At 39.7% G+C, this 16,318-nt stretch overlaps 1 protein-coding gene across 1 annotated transcript in view; it reads right to left on the bottom strand.

Moving 5' to 3' along the window:
• Window positions 1–16,318, bottom strand: part of VPS41 (vacuolar protein sorting 41 homolog (S. cerevisiae)) — a 259,706-nt gene that overhangs the window by 99,062 nt on the left and 144,326 nt on the right. The window contains exons 7-8 of the mRNA XM_006832263.1: window positions 7,575–7,694; window positions 6,153–6,299 (exon numbers count right to left, since the gene is read on the bottom strand). Coding sequence (XP_006832326.1) covers window positions 6,153–6,299; window positions 7,575–7,694 — 267 coding nt within the window. The remainder of the gene's footprint in view (window positions 1–6,152; window positions 6,300–7,574; window positions 7,695–16,318) is intronic.

The following is a 16,318-nucleotide window of genomic DNA, read 5'->3' as shown; positions in this document are numbered from 1 at the left end:
GCGTGTTGAAATATTTGTTTGTATTGTCAATACCTGGAGTCTTTTTGCCAATGCCTTCAGTGCCGCTTGGACGTCTTCCTCCGGCACTATCAGCTCTAGCTCATCGACGGCCTCTTGCAATGGTGGGTGCACAGGGACTACTTCTTTTTGGTACAGTGACTTTGTATATAACGCCCATCTTCTTTTGATGGTTTCACCATCATTTTGCATTTTGCCCATTGTTGTTGTTGTTATGTGCTGTGGAGTCGGTTATTTTGCCCATAGACTCCTTCGATATTTCAAGTCAAGGTTTGAATTCTCCTTCAGTTCTTTCAGCTTGAGAAATGCTGAGCGAATTTTTCCCTTTTGGTTTTAACTCCAGATCTTTGTACATTTCATTATTATACTTGAATTTGTCTTCTTGAGCTGCCCTTCTAAATTTCTGTTCAGCTCTTTGACGTCTTCATTTCTTTCAGCTACTTTAGCATCTCTATGCTGGAGAGCAAGTTTCAGTCTCTTTTCACACCCATTTTCATCTTTCCTGTCTTTTTAATCACTGTTGTTTTCTTACTGTTTGATGTTACTGATGTCAGTCCACAACTATTCTGGTCTTTGGTCATTAATGTGCCAAATCTGTCCTTGAGATATTACTAGCTGTCTAGCAAGGGCATGCTCCACAATGCGAGTAGGCAATGCTGCTAATGTGATGACAAAAGGACATGAGCAGAAGTGCTTCAGATGTTTTGAAGCATAAAAAACGATCACACACACAAAAGCAACCAATCTAATAGCAATATTAGCTAGCATCTTTTGAGCGACTACTGGGTTCCAGTTTGGAACTAAGTGTGTCGTAAGACTGACAGAGTTGTCTTCTTAAGAAGGTAATGGTCTAGCAGGGAAAACACACAACAAAGTAAAGAATTTTGCTTGAAGGTGATGAAGAAGTGTGTAAGCACAGTGTAGAGGTATCTACTGACTGGGGAGGAAGGACTCCTGGAAGAAGTGATGTTTCAACTGAAGCAAAAGAGATAGGGCAGGAGAAAAAGGGCACTGCAACAGTCAGGAAGGTAAACCAGACAGAAACAGATGGGTGAGGCAGAACAGAGTTGAGGCTGTAGAGAAACATAGAGGTTAGTCAGATCATGCAATATCTCAGAAGTCATGTTCAAGATTAGGACGTCATCCTCTGGGTAATAAGAATCCCTGAGGGCTTTAAACTGGAGACTGACATCACCTGATCAGCATTCTAGGAAGATTACTCCAGCTGCACTGTGGAGGGCAGAATGAAGGGGGCAAAACCATGGCCAGAGATTCTTCACAGAGGGGTGGAGAGGAGAGATTTGAGAGACTGACAAAATTCAAAAACTGATTAGACCCTCACAATCCTCAAAGACCCCAAAGTCTGAATATACCTTGTCCACATGCCACAATTTCTTTGAAGACCAAGGACACTTGGCTCTAACGGCAGCTTGGTCCAGGACCGCACAGCTCAGCAGTTCTGTGCTCTGAGCTCTTAATGCACCAGTCTCCTACAGAGGTAGCAGTCATGGCAGGTAGATGAGCATTTATCTAAATGTTACTCTGAGCTCATGTCCTACAGAAGAGCAGATCAATGATTACAAGAGCCAATTACCAACAGATGGTTCCTGCCCACGAACTATCCACATCTTATTATCCAGGTCTCTTAGACTCACATCTCCACTTAGGTCTTTAACAGGCAACTCAAATGGACATATCCCCCCTCTCTAAAACTAATCTTTCAGGAGTAAAAGGAGCTGTTTCATCAAGGCCCTCATGTAAAAACAAAAAAACAAACCTGGATTATCACTGCCTTCACTTTTTTCCTTAAACTCTACATCCAATTGTCAATATACACTGTGTGGTCTGACCTTCTGCATAAGTCCAGCATCCAGTCACTCCCCAATCAGCTCCAGCACTGTGCAGATCTAATACATCAGTCTTTGTTACTGAGATGGCTGTGGTATCTCCCAACTGGTCTCCCTGCTACACTGCCCCTAATCTCCCTCCACTCAGCAGCCAGAGTGAGCCTTTAAAAACCCACAGGATATCACATAACTAGCGTCATTGCTCAAAATTCTCTGAAGCTCCTTATTTTACTCAAAACCCAAAGACTTTACAAAGGCCCTTGATGTCCCTTACCATCTCGGTACTACAACATTCCCACACATTCTTCTCTAGTGTCATTTCCCATCATTCTCCTCCACACATGTGTCACCCATTCTAACAATAATGGTTTCCTTGGTGTGCCTCAAAAACACACCCAACATACTTCTGCTTCAAGGATTTTGCACCTGCAGTTCCCTCCGTCTGACAGTCCCCCAATTCTACTACTATACAGCTGCTCCCTCAAGATCTCTGCTCAAACGACACATGAATTTTTACAGATGCTGTCCGTGGTCCTCCCTCTACACAATACCTATCCCAACTCTCTTTTCTTTGATACTGTTTAACTGATCTCCTTGGTAGTGACCACCATCAAGATGGGAAGTTCATTAACTTGCTTGCTTTTGACCGTGACCATCTTTCTTCACTAGAATGTAAATTTCCCAAAAGAGGGGAACAATACTGTCTGGCATATAGTAGGCACCTGGTAAATATTTTGGGGGCAACAACATGAATTAAGTAAATGTTTGGCTTTTAAACACACACTTTATTTCACCCTTTGTGATGATGTCTCCCTAACAAAGATGCTCTATCTGAGAGAGGAAATTTTATCTCCTGATTGTCTCTTCAGTCAAAAGAACACAGTAAGACTGTCATGTGAGAAGTGCTCAACAGGTAATCTAGTCAAAAGAAAAGGAATTTCTAATAAAATGTCACTTGACATGAAAGCATTTTGTGTGAGTTGTAGCTTAATTTGGGCACAGTAAATGTGCATTAGTTTCACTTGGCTGCTGTAACAAATGAACACATTTCATGGTTTATAATGTAGAACTGTATCCTCTCACCATTTGGAACTCAGAAGTCTGAAAAGTTTTACTGGAAAGAAACAAAGGTGTTGGCAGGGCCTCGCTTCCTCCTCCCAAAGCTCTAGAGGAGAGTCTGTTCCTGGCATTCTCCCAGCCTCTAGGGGTTGTAGGCATTAGTTAGTTGCATAACCCAATTTCTACCTCTTGGTCACACTGCTTTCTCATAGTCTATGGTACCATCTTCCTTAAAAGGATGCTTGTGGTTGCAGTTAGGGGCAACCTGGAAAATCCACAATAATCTCCCTATCTCAAGATGTGTAATTTAATCACATCTTTTGCCAGATAATATTCACCCTTTGGCCATGTAGGGTAACACTCACAGATTCCAGGTATTAGGACCTGATACCTATTTTTTTTTTAACTGCCTGTCCCATCACCCATGTTAACATGTCTACCCTCCAGTCCATGAATAATTCTGTCCTTGCCCCCCACACCCAATAACCATCATAGAATGTTTTTTTTTTTTTTAATCAAGAAAACCTTTCCTTAATTTCTTACAATAGTGGTCCCAAATAATATATGCCCTTTATGACTGACTAATTTTATTCAGCATAATACCCTCCAGTTTCATTCATGTTGTAAGGTGTTTTGCAGATTTACAGTTATTCTTAAAAGTTGCATAGTATTCTATTGTGTTTATGTTCCAAAGCTTGTTTAGCCGTTCTTCTGTTGATAGGCACTTAGGTGGTCTCTTTCTTTTTGCTACTGTGAGTAGTGCTTCAATGAACATGGATGGATATTGGTGATGGTGGTTATATGCCGTGGAGTCGATTTCGACTCATAGCGACCCTGTACAGGGTTTCCGAGGCTGTAAATCTTTACAGGAGCAGAAAGCCTCATCCTTCTCCCGCGGAACAGGAGTTTCGAACTGCTGAGCTTGAAATTAACAGCCTGATTCAAAACCACTACAGTATCAGAGCTCTCTCTTTCTCTCTCTCTCTATCTATCTAGCTATAGATTCCCAACTTTTTGAGAAAGCATCAGACTGCTTTACACAGCGCTTGCTCCATTTTACAGTCCCACCAGCTGTGGAGGAGGATCCCAGTCTCTCTACACCCTCACCAGCATTTGTTTTCTCGTGTGTTTTTGAACTTTGCTAATAATGCTGGAATAAGATGTTATCTCATTGTTGTTCTGAGTTGTATCTCTCTAATGGCTAATGATCATGAGCATGTCTTCATTTTGTTGGCCACCTGAAATGTCTTCTTTCGTGAAGTGCCAGTTCATGTCCTCTGCCTGTTTTTTTGTTGAGTCGTTGAAGTAGTCTAGAAATTTTAGAGGGCAGTCCTTTGTCTGATATGTCATTGAAAAAAATGTTTTTCCCAGTCTGTGAGGACCTAAAATTTTGAGGGGTCATTACTCAGTTTACCATAGAAAGTATTTCCTGTAGCAAGCAGTAAACTTAAGGCAGATTTCCCTTGTCATTCTCCAAAAGAAAAGAAAATCAGAAATGAAACAAAAGTGGGGGAGAAAACACATCTGGTCCATTTGAGGAACTAAAAAACATCAAAATTATACGTTTATTGGACAAGTAACCTCCGAGAAGGGGTAGGGAGGCTAGGGAATCATTTTTGCTCTCCTAGACCACTGGGCCCAACTTCCTTCCCTTTTTCCTACCAGTATGACTATCAGAGCTGTGTTTACTTAGTACAGGAGAACAGCTACCCCCAGATGTAACTAAGAAAGAAAGCAAAGAAAACCTAAATCATACCAAAGCAAAAGCTCAGCAGATCTCACCTCAAATGTAATTAACAATGCTTGTTTTGTTCATAACAATCTTTGAATTAGTACATTTGATCTTCCCCTTTTCAGAGAAGAGTGAAATTTTAAATAGCCATGTCTCTTTATGAATAAAAAAACAAGCGTTACGACTTTTCTAAAACTTGATGTTATGGCGCTTAGGATCAATACTAGATTGTGAGCCACAAGGTCATCAGTTCAAACCCATCAGTTGCTTCTCAGAAACCTTATATGGGGTCAGGGGCTGGTGGATTTGAACCACTGACTTTGCGGTTCAAAACGACTTTGAGGTCCAGTGCTCTTCCTACAGCACCATACCAGGTGCTTGGTTATGTACAGTGGAGTTGGTTCCGACGCATAGCGACCCTGTACAGGGTTTCCAAGGCTGTAAGTCTTTACGGGAGCAGAAAGCCTCATCTTTCTCCCGTGGAACAGCTGGTAGTTTCGAACTGCTGACCTTAAGGTTCGCAGACCGAGTCATAACCACTACGCTACCAGAGCTCCTTCCCCACGTGCTTACAATGTGACAAGTTCTACGCTGAAGTCTTTACACGCATTACCTTACTTAAACCTCTCCAAAACTGAAGCCGTGAAGAACGATTACTGCTCCCATTTTGCACGTAAGGCTAGTAATGCTTAGTGAGGAGCACGATCCCAGGTTTGTTTGCTCCAGAGTCTCAACTCTGTTTGTCTGTTTGTCAGGTTATTATTGGAATAATATCTCCTGCTATTTGTACCTCAGCTACCTTTTACTTGTTTTTCTTAGGGTTTAGCTGTATATTTTTAAAAGGCAGGAAAAAATGTCTGCTCTTAAGTTATCTAATATAAGACAAGCACCAGGTGTGGATGAAATAACTGTAAATGAGCTTTGGGCCCCTTCTGCAGAACAGCAAAATTTCATTTATCCAGGCACATAAGGGTCAGATAATTATCTCTCACAAAATATTCCCAAATCTTATTATAGACAGTAAGTCTGGTCTCTCCTCCATTAAACTATTACCAAGCAAGCAGAATGATTTGGTTTTAACTTTCTCTCTCCACCATCAATAAATTTAATGAAGAAGCAAAGGGTCCAAGCAAAGGGAAATGGGAAAACAAGAACCCTGACTAACCAATAAAACTAACCACATGCTCCATAAATAGCTAACGTCAACTGGGCTTCGGGAAATTAAAGGAAGATTAAAATTAAAAAATTTAAAAAGTAGCACCATGCTAAACATTGTAAAGGTCACAAATGTGTTTTCATGGCATGGAAAAAAAGAATGTATCTTACAATTTATGCACATGAAAGAATCTGAGCACTGAATGGTTATCGCACCATGATGATAACATTGAGGTGAAAATACTTTGGTTCCCAGAAGCTGTTCAAGAATTCATATTCCTTTGGAACATCCTCAGCGAATCTAAAATAACATGGGTTATTACAGAGACAAGCACAAGCACCTTTATAGATATCCCCCAGCCAATAATTAGTGTCACGTTGTCCTTCCAGCACAGGCTGCAGGGATACATATCTGGACGAAGGCTTATATCATCTCGGGGCACATTGGTGATTCTTTGCTTTGAGGTGATGTCGAAAATCTTCACACCCTGGAAAATAAAGTAGCATTAAACATCCCCTGCTTGGGACGAGGAAAATAAAGGGAAATTTATTAACAGCCACTGCGGCGGCATGCCAGCAATAACTGGCACTGACCATGTTTACTGAGAATTGCTGGCAGCTGTGCAAAGGAAAATCCTTCTGCTCCATACAAACCCTTGTGAGAACCAAAAGCAAAACAAAAGATCTCTTTCTTTCTGGGCAAAGGAGGTTTTATGAGGGATGATGTAGGTGGCTCGACCCCAGTACGAATCTGAAATGAAGAGCGATGAACAAGCACCTTGCCCCAAATGACAGACAAGTCTCACTTACACAAAAACAGGGTTCATGTTTTAGAAAAACTCCGAATCTGGAAAATCACTATATAAAGGAAACTATACTTGACATTTTAAGTTGGAAACACCAAGCCAGCTACTAGCTAAAAAGAAATCAAGAGGCCACATGTTTGTTTATCTTAACTCAGAGAAGTAATAAAAGTCCTGAGGAGCGAGGTGGATTCCGAGAGATTCCTAGCATTTAAAACTGAATAAAATTGGTTTAGTAAATTACACACCTTGATATTCTAAAAGACCTGCCTATGTCAAAGAGACATTATAAAAACTGTTTACTAATTTAAACTCATATAAAGTAAACTTTAAGAGCAATCCCCAAAACGAAGATCCACTCTTTTTAAAGTCAGGCCTATATTTCTGCCTGTGAAATACATATACATACATATACACATAAAACAAATAATTATAAATTTTTATATAGCTACTATATTTTTACATGTCACTAAAGAAAACAAGAATCATTAATATTCTTTGCTTGTTTCATAGCAACTCTCACTTGTTCTTGGCCAACTGTTGTTAAGTGTTGTCGAGTTGCTTCTGACTCATAGCAACTCTATGTAGGTTTTCCAAAGAGCGGCTGATGGATTTGAACCACTGACCTTGTGGTCCAGTGCATTAGGCAATTGTATTTTCAAAACCACACTCCTAATACAGCCTTTCCATTATTAAGAAAGGTTTTTCTTTTTTTTGGTTACTCTCTATGCCTTAGGTTTCTTACTCTAAAATAGAGTTCAGAATATATTGAGAATTACTATATTATGAGACCCAGAAGCAATTCAATTTCTTAACCTCCCTGGTAGTATTTTAACAGCTACTTGTATCTTTTAGAAATGACCACCCCAGTCAGTGGTACCCTATTGCTTGGCTACATCTGTATCAGCCTGGTCTTTCTCCTGCTTCTGCACAATCAGGAACACAGAGGGATGTGTTTACCATGTTGTTGGCCCAAGCAATCAAGTGGCCTCGCCACTTCACACTTCTTATGTTTCCTTCCCCTTCATGCAGAACAGAAGACTTCCATCTGCTCATCCAAGATCGTTCAAACAGCAGCAACTAGGGGCAAATAGTATAAAAACAGAATTTCAGAAACTGAGAATCAGGTATTAGATAACGTAACTACTATGTTTGACTACTCATGTGCCCAAATAACAAACATCTCAATCTCAGCGTATACTTAATCTGCAGTATACGATCTACAATTTGGAAAGGAATACCAGTTCATCGTATCCAGCATAGGACTTTGTTTTAAATGTTGCGCTCTGAAGTTACTACAGCGCCGAACCACAAGATGGCACCAAAATATCAGTATTCGTGAAAAATAAAGCCCATTAGTGATTCAGAAGTCATGTACCAGGGAAAGGTCTTCAATGATGGTTTAAGAATTCATTCATTTTGTAGCTTGGAAAATCAAAACCTCATAATTTTTCCCTTGAAAATAACACATACTAGTCATAGTTTAAACTATACTAGTTGGAAGAAGTCTATGTTTTTCATTTATACCAAGACAAATATTTTAATAAAATAGCCTTTGAGCATTGATTCACATCACAAAATAAAATAAATTTGCTGTAAGATTAAACTCCTTTTTTAAAAATTCATAGTAACTGGGATCTTTATTTTAACAGGAAGAATGCATACTAGAAATATCTGCTGGATAAATTTTAGTAAACAGAGAACTGGTCAAAACCTCTAAGTCTGATAATCACATAATCCTAGTAATTCATAAATTATTAAAGACACAGTAAAACATTTTTTTCTTGACATAATCAATTTAAATCCTTTAAAAAAAAGACATTATACAATATATCGCTTAAGGCAGGCAATCTTGAAATACATGTTTACCTTTTAAAAGCAAATGCTGGTAACAGAAAGTTTAAAATGCCTGTCATTAGAGGCAATTTCGGTTTGTTTTAGCTTATTTTTTGTGTTCCCTATCCCAAAATAGAAAAAGAAACAGCTAACCGAGGAAAGAGTAAATTCCTAGATATATTTCCTATGTACTTTTTTAATTGTTAGGTTCCTACAGTCAGAGGGAACACAATGAAACTCCATTATGTGTATATGCAAGTCGAGTGCCCCACTTTAAAACTCCATACCTGTATGGATCCGTTTGAAGGCCTGCATTTTCCATGCAAAAACAAGGTGACATTATAGTTCCTGCAGTGTAGGCTGGAGGCTGGGATTTTATTGAGCACATTCAGTTCTTTCTTCACATTATGTGAATCCTACACACTCTCAAAGGCCATGTATCCCACCTTCCCCTCTCCCATCCCATCTCTGAAGGGAAAAAGTGCCACCACCATATGCCTTCCTACCTCAGTTAGAAACCCTGGTGCTGAAGGTTAAGAACTCATCCACGAGGTCAGTTTGATTCATAAAGTCGGCGGTTCAAACTCACCAGTTGCTCCTCGAAAGCCCTCTACGAGGTGGCTGGGACGGAACTGACTTGACAGTTGATTTAACAATAACAAGGTGTGCCCTCTTTCTGTGAGTCAGTCCTCCCTCTGCTATGCACACAGAGACAGTGGCAGAAACTACCAAGAGGGACATATCACTGCAACAGGCCAAATGCAGAGGAAGGATGACTGTGCTGAGCACTCTGTGACAGGAGAGGTTTGAAATGTGAGAATGGAGGAGAAACCCTAAAAGTAATCCGATTATCTGAAAGATCCTACTCCACAACAGACAGGCAGTTAACCAGCATTGTATTAAACAAGAGGACTTTGTCAGAGCAAAATGCCCATCTTCCACCCATGGCTGGGATTTAATGGACACGACTGCAAGAAATGGGTTGGACACAGCGAGTGTTCAATAACCATCCACTGCATGGAATGAATGGCTGGATGGTCAGTAGAAACAGGTGGTGGACAAAAGCAAAAAAAAAATCATTCCTAGAAATGGGCACGGAAGCATCCAAAGGGGGAGACAATCTGCATTCATATGCTGGAAAGATTAAATATGCCCAGTGTTGAAGTAAAAATTCTGTGAAGTGTGGGGGAAAACATTAGGAATCCAGTAAAAAAATACCTTGAAGGCCTTGTGGTTCAATGGCTAAATGTTCAGCTGCTAGTCAAAAGTTGGCGGATCGAACCCACCAGTGACTCCGAGGGAGAAAAGACTTGGTGTTCTACCGTAAAGATTACATACTATGAAACCCTGTGGGACACTCTGACTCTCATCTACAGGGGCACTATGTGGTTTGATTTGGTTTGTGTGCTTACAATGCGACTGTTTACTACACGAAAATTAAGTAATTACCCAAAGTCCTTCACTTATTTAACCCTAAATGCCAGCTAGTAATTTTGACGTTATTCCCACCCCTGTCCTCTGAGACTCCTTAAATACAAACTATGCTGTACGCACAGAATTTAATTTATGCCATTCAAGATGACGTAGAGATTCGCAAAGGAGGGAGAAGGAGCAAAAATCATTCAGTCTTCGTTTGTTCATCTTAATCTATGGGAATTTCAAGCAGAAACACATTTTCTGGCAGGAATGCCAAGGAAAGTTCAGCTTCAGTGATTTAAGATAAGCTACTTCTCTTATGAACATTGTACACTAATTTAACTACCACAAAACTATCTGCCTGTATTTCACTGACATTTAATAAAATCCATTTCTTTCTTCTAGTCATAAAGCTGCCTAGAGACCCACTGAACATGAATGTTCCACAAAGCATTTGGGGGTGAGCCATTGAGCAATCCACCCTTAAAAGCAGCTGGCTAATTTGTTTGGTTCATCTTCCACATCCTGTAACATTGAATTGTCATTATCACAATACTAAGAGCCATTTAAGCTCAATGGGAGCTAAGTACCTAGAGAGGAAAAACTGTTTCCAAGAGGTCTATTTTTTTTGTTGAAGAAAGTATTTTAGGGCTTTATTTCCCATAAATCCACATTCTGGCAGTCAGCACTCTCTCAGTACTTATATTTCAATAGGAGCCCTCACATTCTCAGCAATATACTTTACTCGCCTATGTTTTACGCTGATAAATCTATCTACTGCTTTCCTATGCTGGAGTGCGGTAAGGATGCACAGCCCAGAATTTCCTATACATGTGGCAGGATTCCTACTGGGCTGTAATAAAGCCATGGATTCTGGGAGCTAACACCGCCATTACCTACCACCCACTTTTCCCTGAAGAAAGAAAGAGTATGATTGGCCCCTTTTTAATCATCTTGTGATCTCTCAAGTATATAAATCACTTGACTGCTCAGGCTTCTGGAAGGCGAGCAACACCTCTTGCTTTCAGCCATAAAAAAAGGCTGAGCGGTGGCATAAACCCATGGGAGTATCTCAGACATCAGCGTGTTCTCACAGGAAAGACAGGGGCTTGAGGGAACAAAGAGCCTGCCAAAGATAAACCGCCAACTCAGAGAAGATGCTGGAACTCAAGATAATAAAGTAAAGCAGGGAAATCAAAGACAAAACTAAAGCCCTGAGAATAAGAATGTACCAAATAAGATGGATGGGGAAGACTCATGACAATAGGGTTTAAAAATCCAAGAATAGATATGATTAGGGATAACATGAAGTATGTTAAAAAGGCCAGTGAGAAAAACATTAGAAAGGAGACCCCCAGGTATGGTGGCTACTGCTGAGTTGTTGTTGTTGGTGGTGGTAAGCACCATGGAGTCGGTTCTGACTCATAGTGACCCTGCACAGGGTTTCCAAGGCTGTAAATCTTTATTGGAGCAGAAAGCCTCATCTTTTTCCCACGGAACTACTGGTAGTTTCGAACTGCTGACCTTGGGTTGGCAGCTCAACTTGCAACCACTAAGCTACCAGAGCTCCTGCTGGGAATCTGGAAGGAGGTGGGGCCAATAAGCCACCAGCGAGCGAAGCAGGTCAGTGCCACCTCTTGCTTCCTGCTTTGGCTCAATATCACTGCTTAAAATGAAAGTAAGGCTTTTCTAAACACCACCAAGAGTGTTACTACCTACATCAAGAACGAACATAAAAGATTCAGGAAGAAAGAAGGAATATTCCTAATGTACTGTTGGTTATTTAAAAATAAATAAATTCAGTGGTGATTTTTCTGGGCAAGTTATAATACTTCAACCTCTTTTCCCTAAAGGTAATTGGACAAACATGCTACCATAGAAAGTCTCCATACACGGAATTATTTCCAGAGGTTATTTTCTTCAAAACAATATTTGAGTAAACACATTTGCAAGGCTGTGCAGAATTTGACAATCCTTTTAAGTTAACTATTACTGTGAAAACTATGTAGACAGAACAATGCTTTAAAAATTTAAAAGACTATTATCAACATAAGCAACTCAAGAAACACAACTTTCAGGTTCAATATGAACTAAAAGAAATGAAATCCTAAGATGTCGTAGAGCCAGTTTCCTTAATATAAAAAACTTAGAAATAGCAGATAGCTCTAGCTCTATGTATCAACCTACTTACCCAACCATATATGTTTAGCAATGAATTTTAACTGGTGGATGAGGTAGGCTCCTATTTAAACTAGCAATATCCAATTTTTATATAAGCAAACTTAAACTGCAAGCGATTTTAGATGATGGGAAGCATTAAAACATTTTTTGTTTGTTTGTTTTTGCCATCCCCACAGACTTAACAGAGCTAGTCATTAGTGCACAACATCTTGCAACTGGTTTCTAGTTTGCAGGTACCAAAGGATGCATTTCCCTGGGCTGAGCTCAAGGGTGGACACCCTGAGAAGCAGGGTAGAAAAAAGAAAGGTAATCATGCTCGGTCCGAGGAAAAGAGGAAGCTCCTCCATGAGTAAGATCCATACAGTGGCTACAAGAATGGATCACACTTGGGAATGCTGATGAGGATGCTGGGCAGGAAGGGTTTCCTTCGATTGTACATAGGGTCACTCTGAGTCGGAACTGACTCACCGCTACCTACCAACAACAACAATCCACTGGGTGATTAAACTTCAATGAATGCGCTGTATAATGAACAAGTAACTTTAATTTTAACTACACACAGTCTCGATTGTAGAAGAGGAGTGGAGGGAGATCCTTGGACAATGAACACAAGGAAAGAATGACAAACTGCTATCTTGATTAATATAAAATTTCACCTGGACACGGGCATTTATGGGTTTGAATGAGTATGTCACTCAATTAAAAAAAAAAAGTAAAAAGAAGGAAAAGCAAAGCTCAGCACTATAATCTGTGCTCTTGTTGCTGTATGAAAAGTTGAGATGAACTGGGCAAACTGGCCAGTCCACTGATAGCTTTCCTGGAACCGGCAGGGCGGATGGTTTTAGGAAAGATTAACACCCATGTGCTAACATATATTGGTCATCCCCACACATTTCAGTGTCTACTCTAAAGTCTCATTTACGTTCTTACATCATGCCTCTTTGGGAGCAAGAATAATTATTCCAGATTTAGGCAAAATTGGAGAAAAGGCTGTAGGCTATTCAGTATGCAGCAATAATTTGTGCTCAAACTGACAATAAATATAAAACGGACAGTCTTCATTGCTCTGGCTTCTCTGGCAATATTAAAAGCTGCCCCAAGCAAAGAATACAATCAGAAAAATCACCAAGGAAGATGTATAAGTGGCGAATAAAAATGTTCAAATTCACTAATAATTCAAAGAAATCTCAAAATAGGACAATCTTCCTTTGTGTGTCAATTTGGCAACGAAGGATATGGCGAAACAGGTACTCACGCACACAGCTAATATAAATTGGTGTGTTTCTGAAATGGAACGTTCCTTAGTAGTATGTTCAAAAAGTGTCGGAAATAATCATAACTTTTATAACTCCCTAATTCCAATCTTCAGAAAACACTGAAAAATGGAGACAAAAGTTCATCTAATTTCATCACAGCATGCTTTATGATAACCAGACACAACTTAAAGATCTAAAACAGGAGAATGATTAGGAAAATTAAATAGTCCCCGAGGATAGAAAATTATTAAACCACTTAACAACATGCGCAAAGAACTGGTTTTAATATTGTAGGAAAATTCCTAAGATTTATAGCAGTAAGCTAAAAGATCCGAAGCAGTTGTAATTACTTTGTACTTTCTTCTTTTCCTATTTTTTATTATTATAAAGCAATTATGCTTACTACAAAAGGGCGGGATGAGAAGTAGGCAATAAAAAAGCTAAAGCTGAAGGCCTCAGACCTCTGCTCAAACACAAATACTGTTAACACAAAAACTAATGTCTATCCCTCCAAGAGGATGCAGACAGCACTGCATTGCTCCAAAACCACGTAATCAAGCCACAACAGACATTTTGGTAAATGTTGGATATTTTATTTGTTCCAAGTGAGAACGAAAAAAGAAACCCTGACCTTGAGGAGCTGGCCTGGTGCTTACAGTGAGGCCTCGGAGTTCTCCTGGTGAATGTAAACAATTTCACAGAACACCATACAGGTGACATCTGACATACAGGCCACTGCATGACCATGAAGGATCAGGAATAAAATACTATGACTCCACGTCATGTCAGAACACAGACAAAACATGAACATTTTCCAAACCACCTAATGACAACCCCTATACTAGCTGATTCAAGCTTAAGAAGACAAAATCGAATGTTATAATGAAATGTGCAAACACTTGGAGTTAAAAAACCAAAAGAGAAGAACATGCTCTGCATTCCCCACACTGAGGGAACTGAAGAAAAAATAACTTGAAATACTGAAGGATCCAATGGACAAAATACTGAATGACACAGAAAGCATCAAAAGAAGATGGAAGGAATACATAGAGTCATTGTACCAAAAGGCAGTGGTTGATGTTCAACCGTTTTAAGAGGTAGCATATGATCAAGAGCCAATGATTGAAGGAAGAAGTCCAAGATGCATTGAAGAAGTTGGCAAAGAACAAGGACTGGGCATTGATGGAATAAAAATTGAAATCTTTCAAGAAAGTGAGGCAGCACAGGAGGCATATCTATGCCAAGAAATTTGGAAGACAACTATCTGGCTAACTGATTGGAAGAGATCCCTATTTGTGCCCATTCCAAAGAGAGGTGACCCGATGGAATGCGGAAATGATTGGACAATCTCTTTGACATCCCATGCGAGTAAAGTTTTACTGAAGGTAACACAGAAGTGGCTACAAGCATGCATTGACAGAGAACTTCCAGAGGTTCAAGCCAGATTCAGAAGAGGATGTGGAACACAGGATTATCATTGTCCATGTCATTGGCTGAAAGCAGAGACTATCAGAAAGATTTTTACCTGTGCTTTATTGACTATGCAAAGGTTTTTGATTGTGTGGATCTTGACAAGCTAAAGACAATATTGCATAGAATGAGTATTCTAGAACACTTAATTGTGCTCATGAGAACTTGTAACAATGACCAAGAAGCAGTTGTTCAAATAGAATAAGGGAACACTGAACGGTTTAAAATTAGGAAAGGTGTGTGCCAGAGTTATGTTAGTTCACCATACAAATTCAATCTGCATGCTGAGCAAATAATCCAAGAAGTTGGATTATATGAAGAAAAACCTGGCATCAGGATTAGAAGAATCATTAACAACCTATGATATGCAGACGATACAACCTGGCTTGCTAAAAGTTAAGAGGACTTAAAATACTTATAAAGGTCAAAGACCACAGCCTTCGGTATGGGTTGCATCTCAATATAAAGAAAAAAAAACAACCTCAGCACGGGACTTAAAAACAACATCCATAAAAATGGAGAAATATTGAAGTTTTCAAAGACTTCATTTTGCTCTGATCAACCACCAACAGTCATGGAAGCAGCAGTCAAGAAATCAAATGACATATTGCATTAGGCAAATTTGCTGCACAAGACCTCTTAATTAAGGTTTTGAAGAGCAAAGATGTTACTTTGAGGACTAAGGTGTGCCTGACCCAAGCCATGGTATTTTCAATTACCTCATATGCATGCCAAAGTTGGTCAATGAATAAATAAGGTCATATAATTGATGAATTTATAAGTTATGATGTTGGAGAATATTAAAAGTAGCATGGACGGTCAAAAGAAAAAAAAATCTTTGTTGGAGGAAATATAACTAGAAGGCTCCTTAGAAGCTAAGATGGCCATACTTCATCTCTTGTACTTTGGACATGTTATTAGGAGGGACCAGAATCTGAATGAGGACATCATGTTTGGGAAAGTGCAAGGTAAATGGAAAAAAGGAAGACCCAAATGAGATGGACTGGTACAGTAGAAGCAGCAATGGGGCCAAACATAGCAACAATTGTGGTACTGGCACAGGATTGGGCAGTGTTTATTTCTGTTGTGCATAGGGTCGCTATGAGTCAATACCAACTCAATGGTACCTAATTACACAAGTAGTGGTTATGAATCGGGCTGCGAACCTCAAGGTCAGCAGTTCGAATCTACCAGTGGTTCCACGGGAGAAAGATGAGGCTTTCTGCTCCCGTAAAGATTTACAGCCTCAGAAACCCTGTACAGGGTCGCTATGAGTAGGGAACGACTCCACGGTACATGACAATAACAACAACAATCTTGAGAAACTGTTCATTGCAGCACTTTTCTCAATAACCAAAAGGTGGAAACAACCAAGATAACAGATGAACAAAATGTGGCACATTCACAACGGAATACTACTCAGCCATAAACAGACATGAAGTCCTGACGCATGCCACAACATGCATGAACCTTGGAAACACGCTGAGAAGAAATAAGTCAGTTGCAAAAAGGACAAAGACTGTATGATCTCACTCATATGAAATA

The sequence above is a fragment of the Chrysochloris asiatica genome, unplaced genomic scaffold (assembly GCF_000296735.1).
Source record: "Chrysochloris asiatica unplaced genomic scaffold, ChrAsi1.0 scaffold00006, whole genome shotgun sequence".
In the NCBI taxonomy this organism is placed as follows: Eukaryota; Metazoa; Chordata; class Mammalia; order Afrosoricida; family Chrysochloridae; genus Chrysochloris; species Chrysochloris asiatica.
Note: the sequence above shows the minus strand (reverse complement) of the source record. Positions and strands in the feature narration are given on the sequence as shown.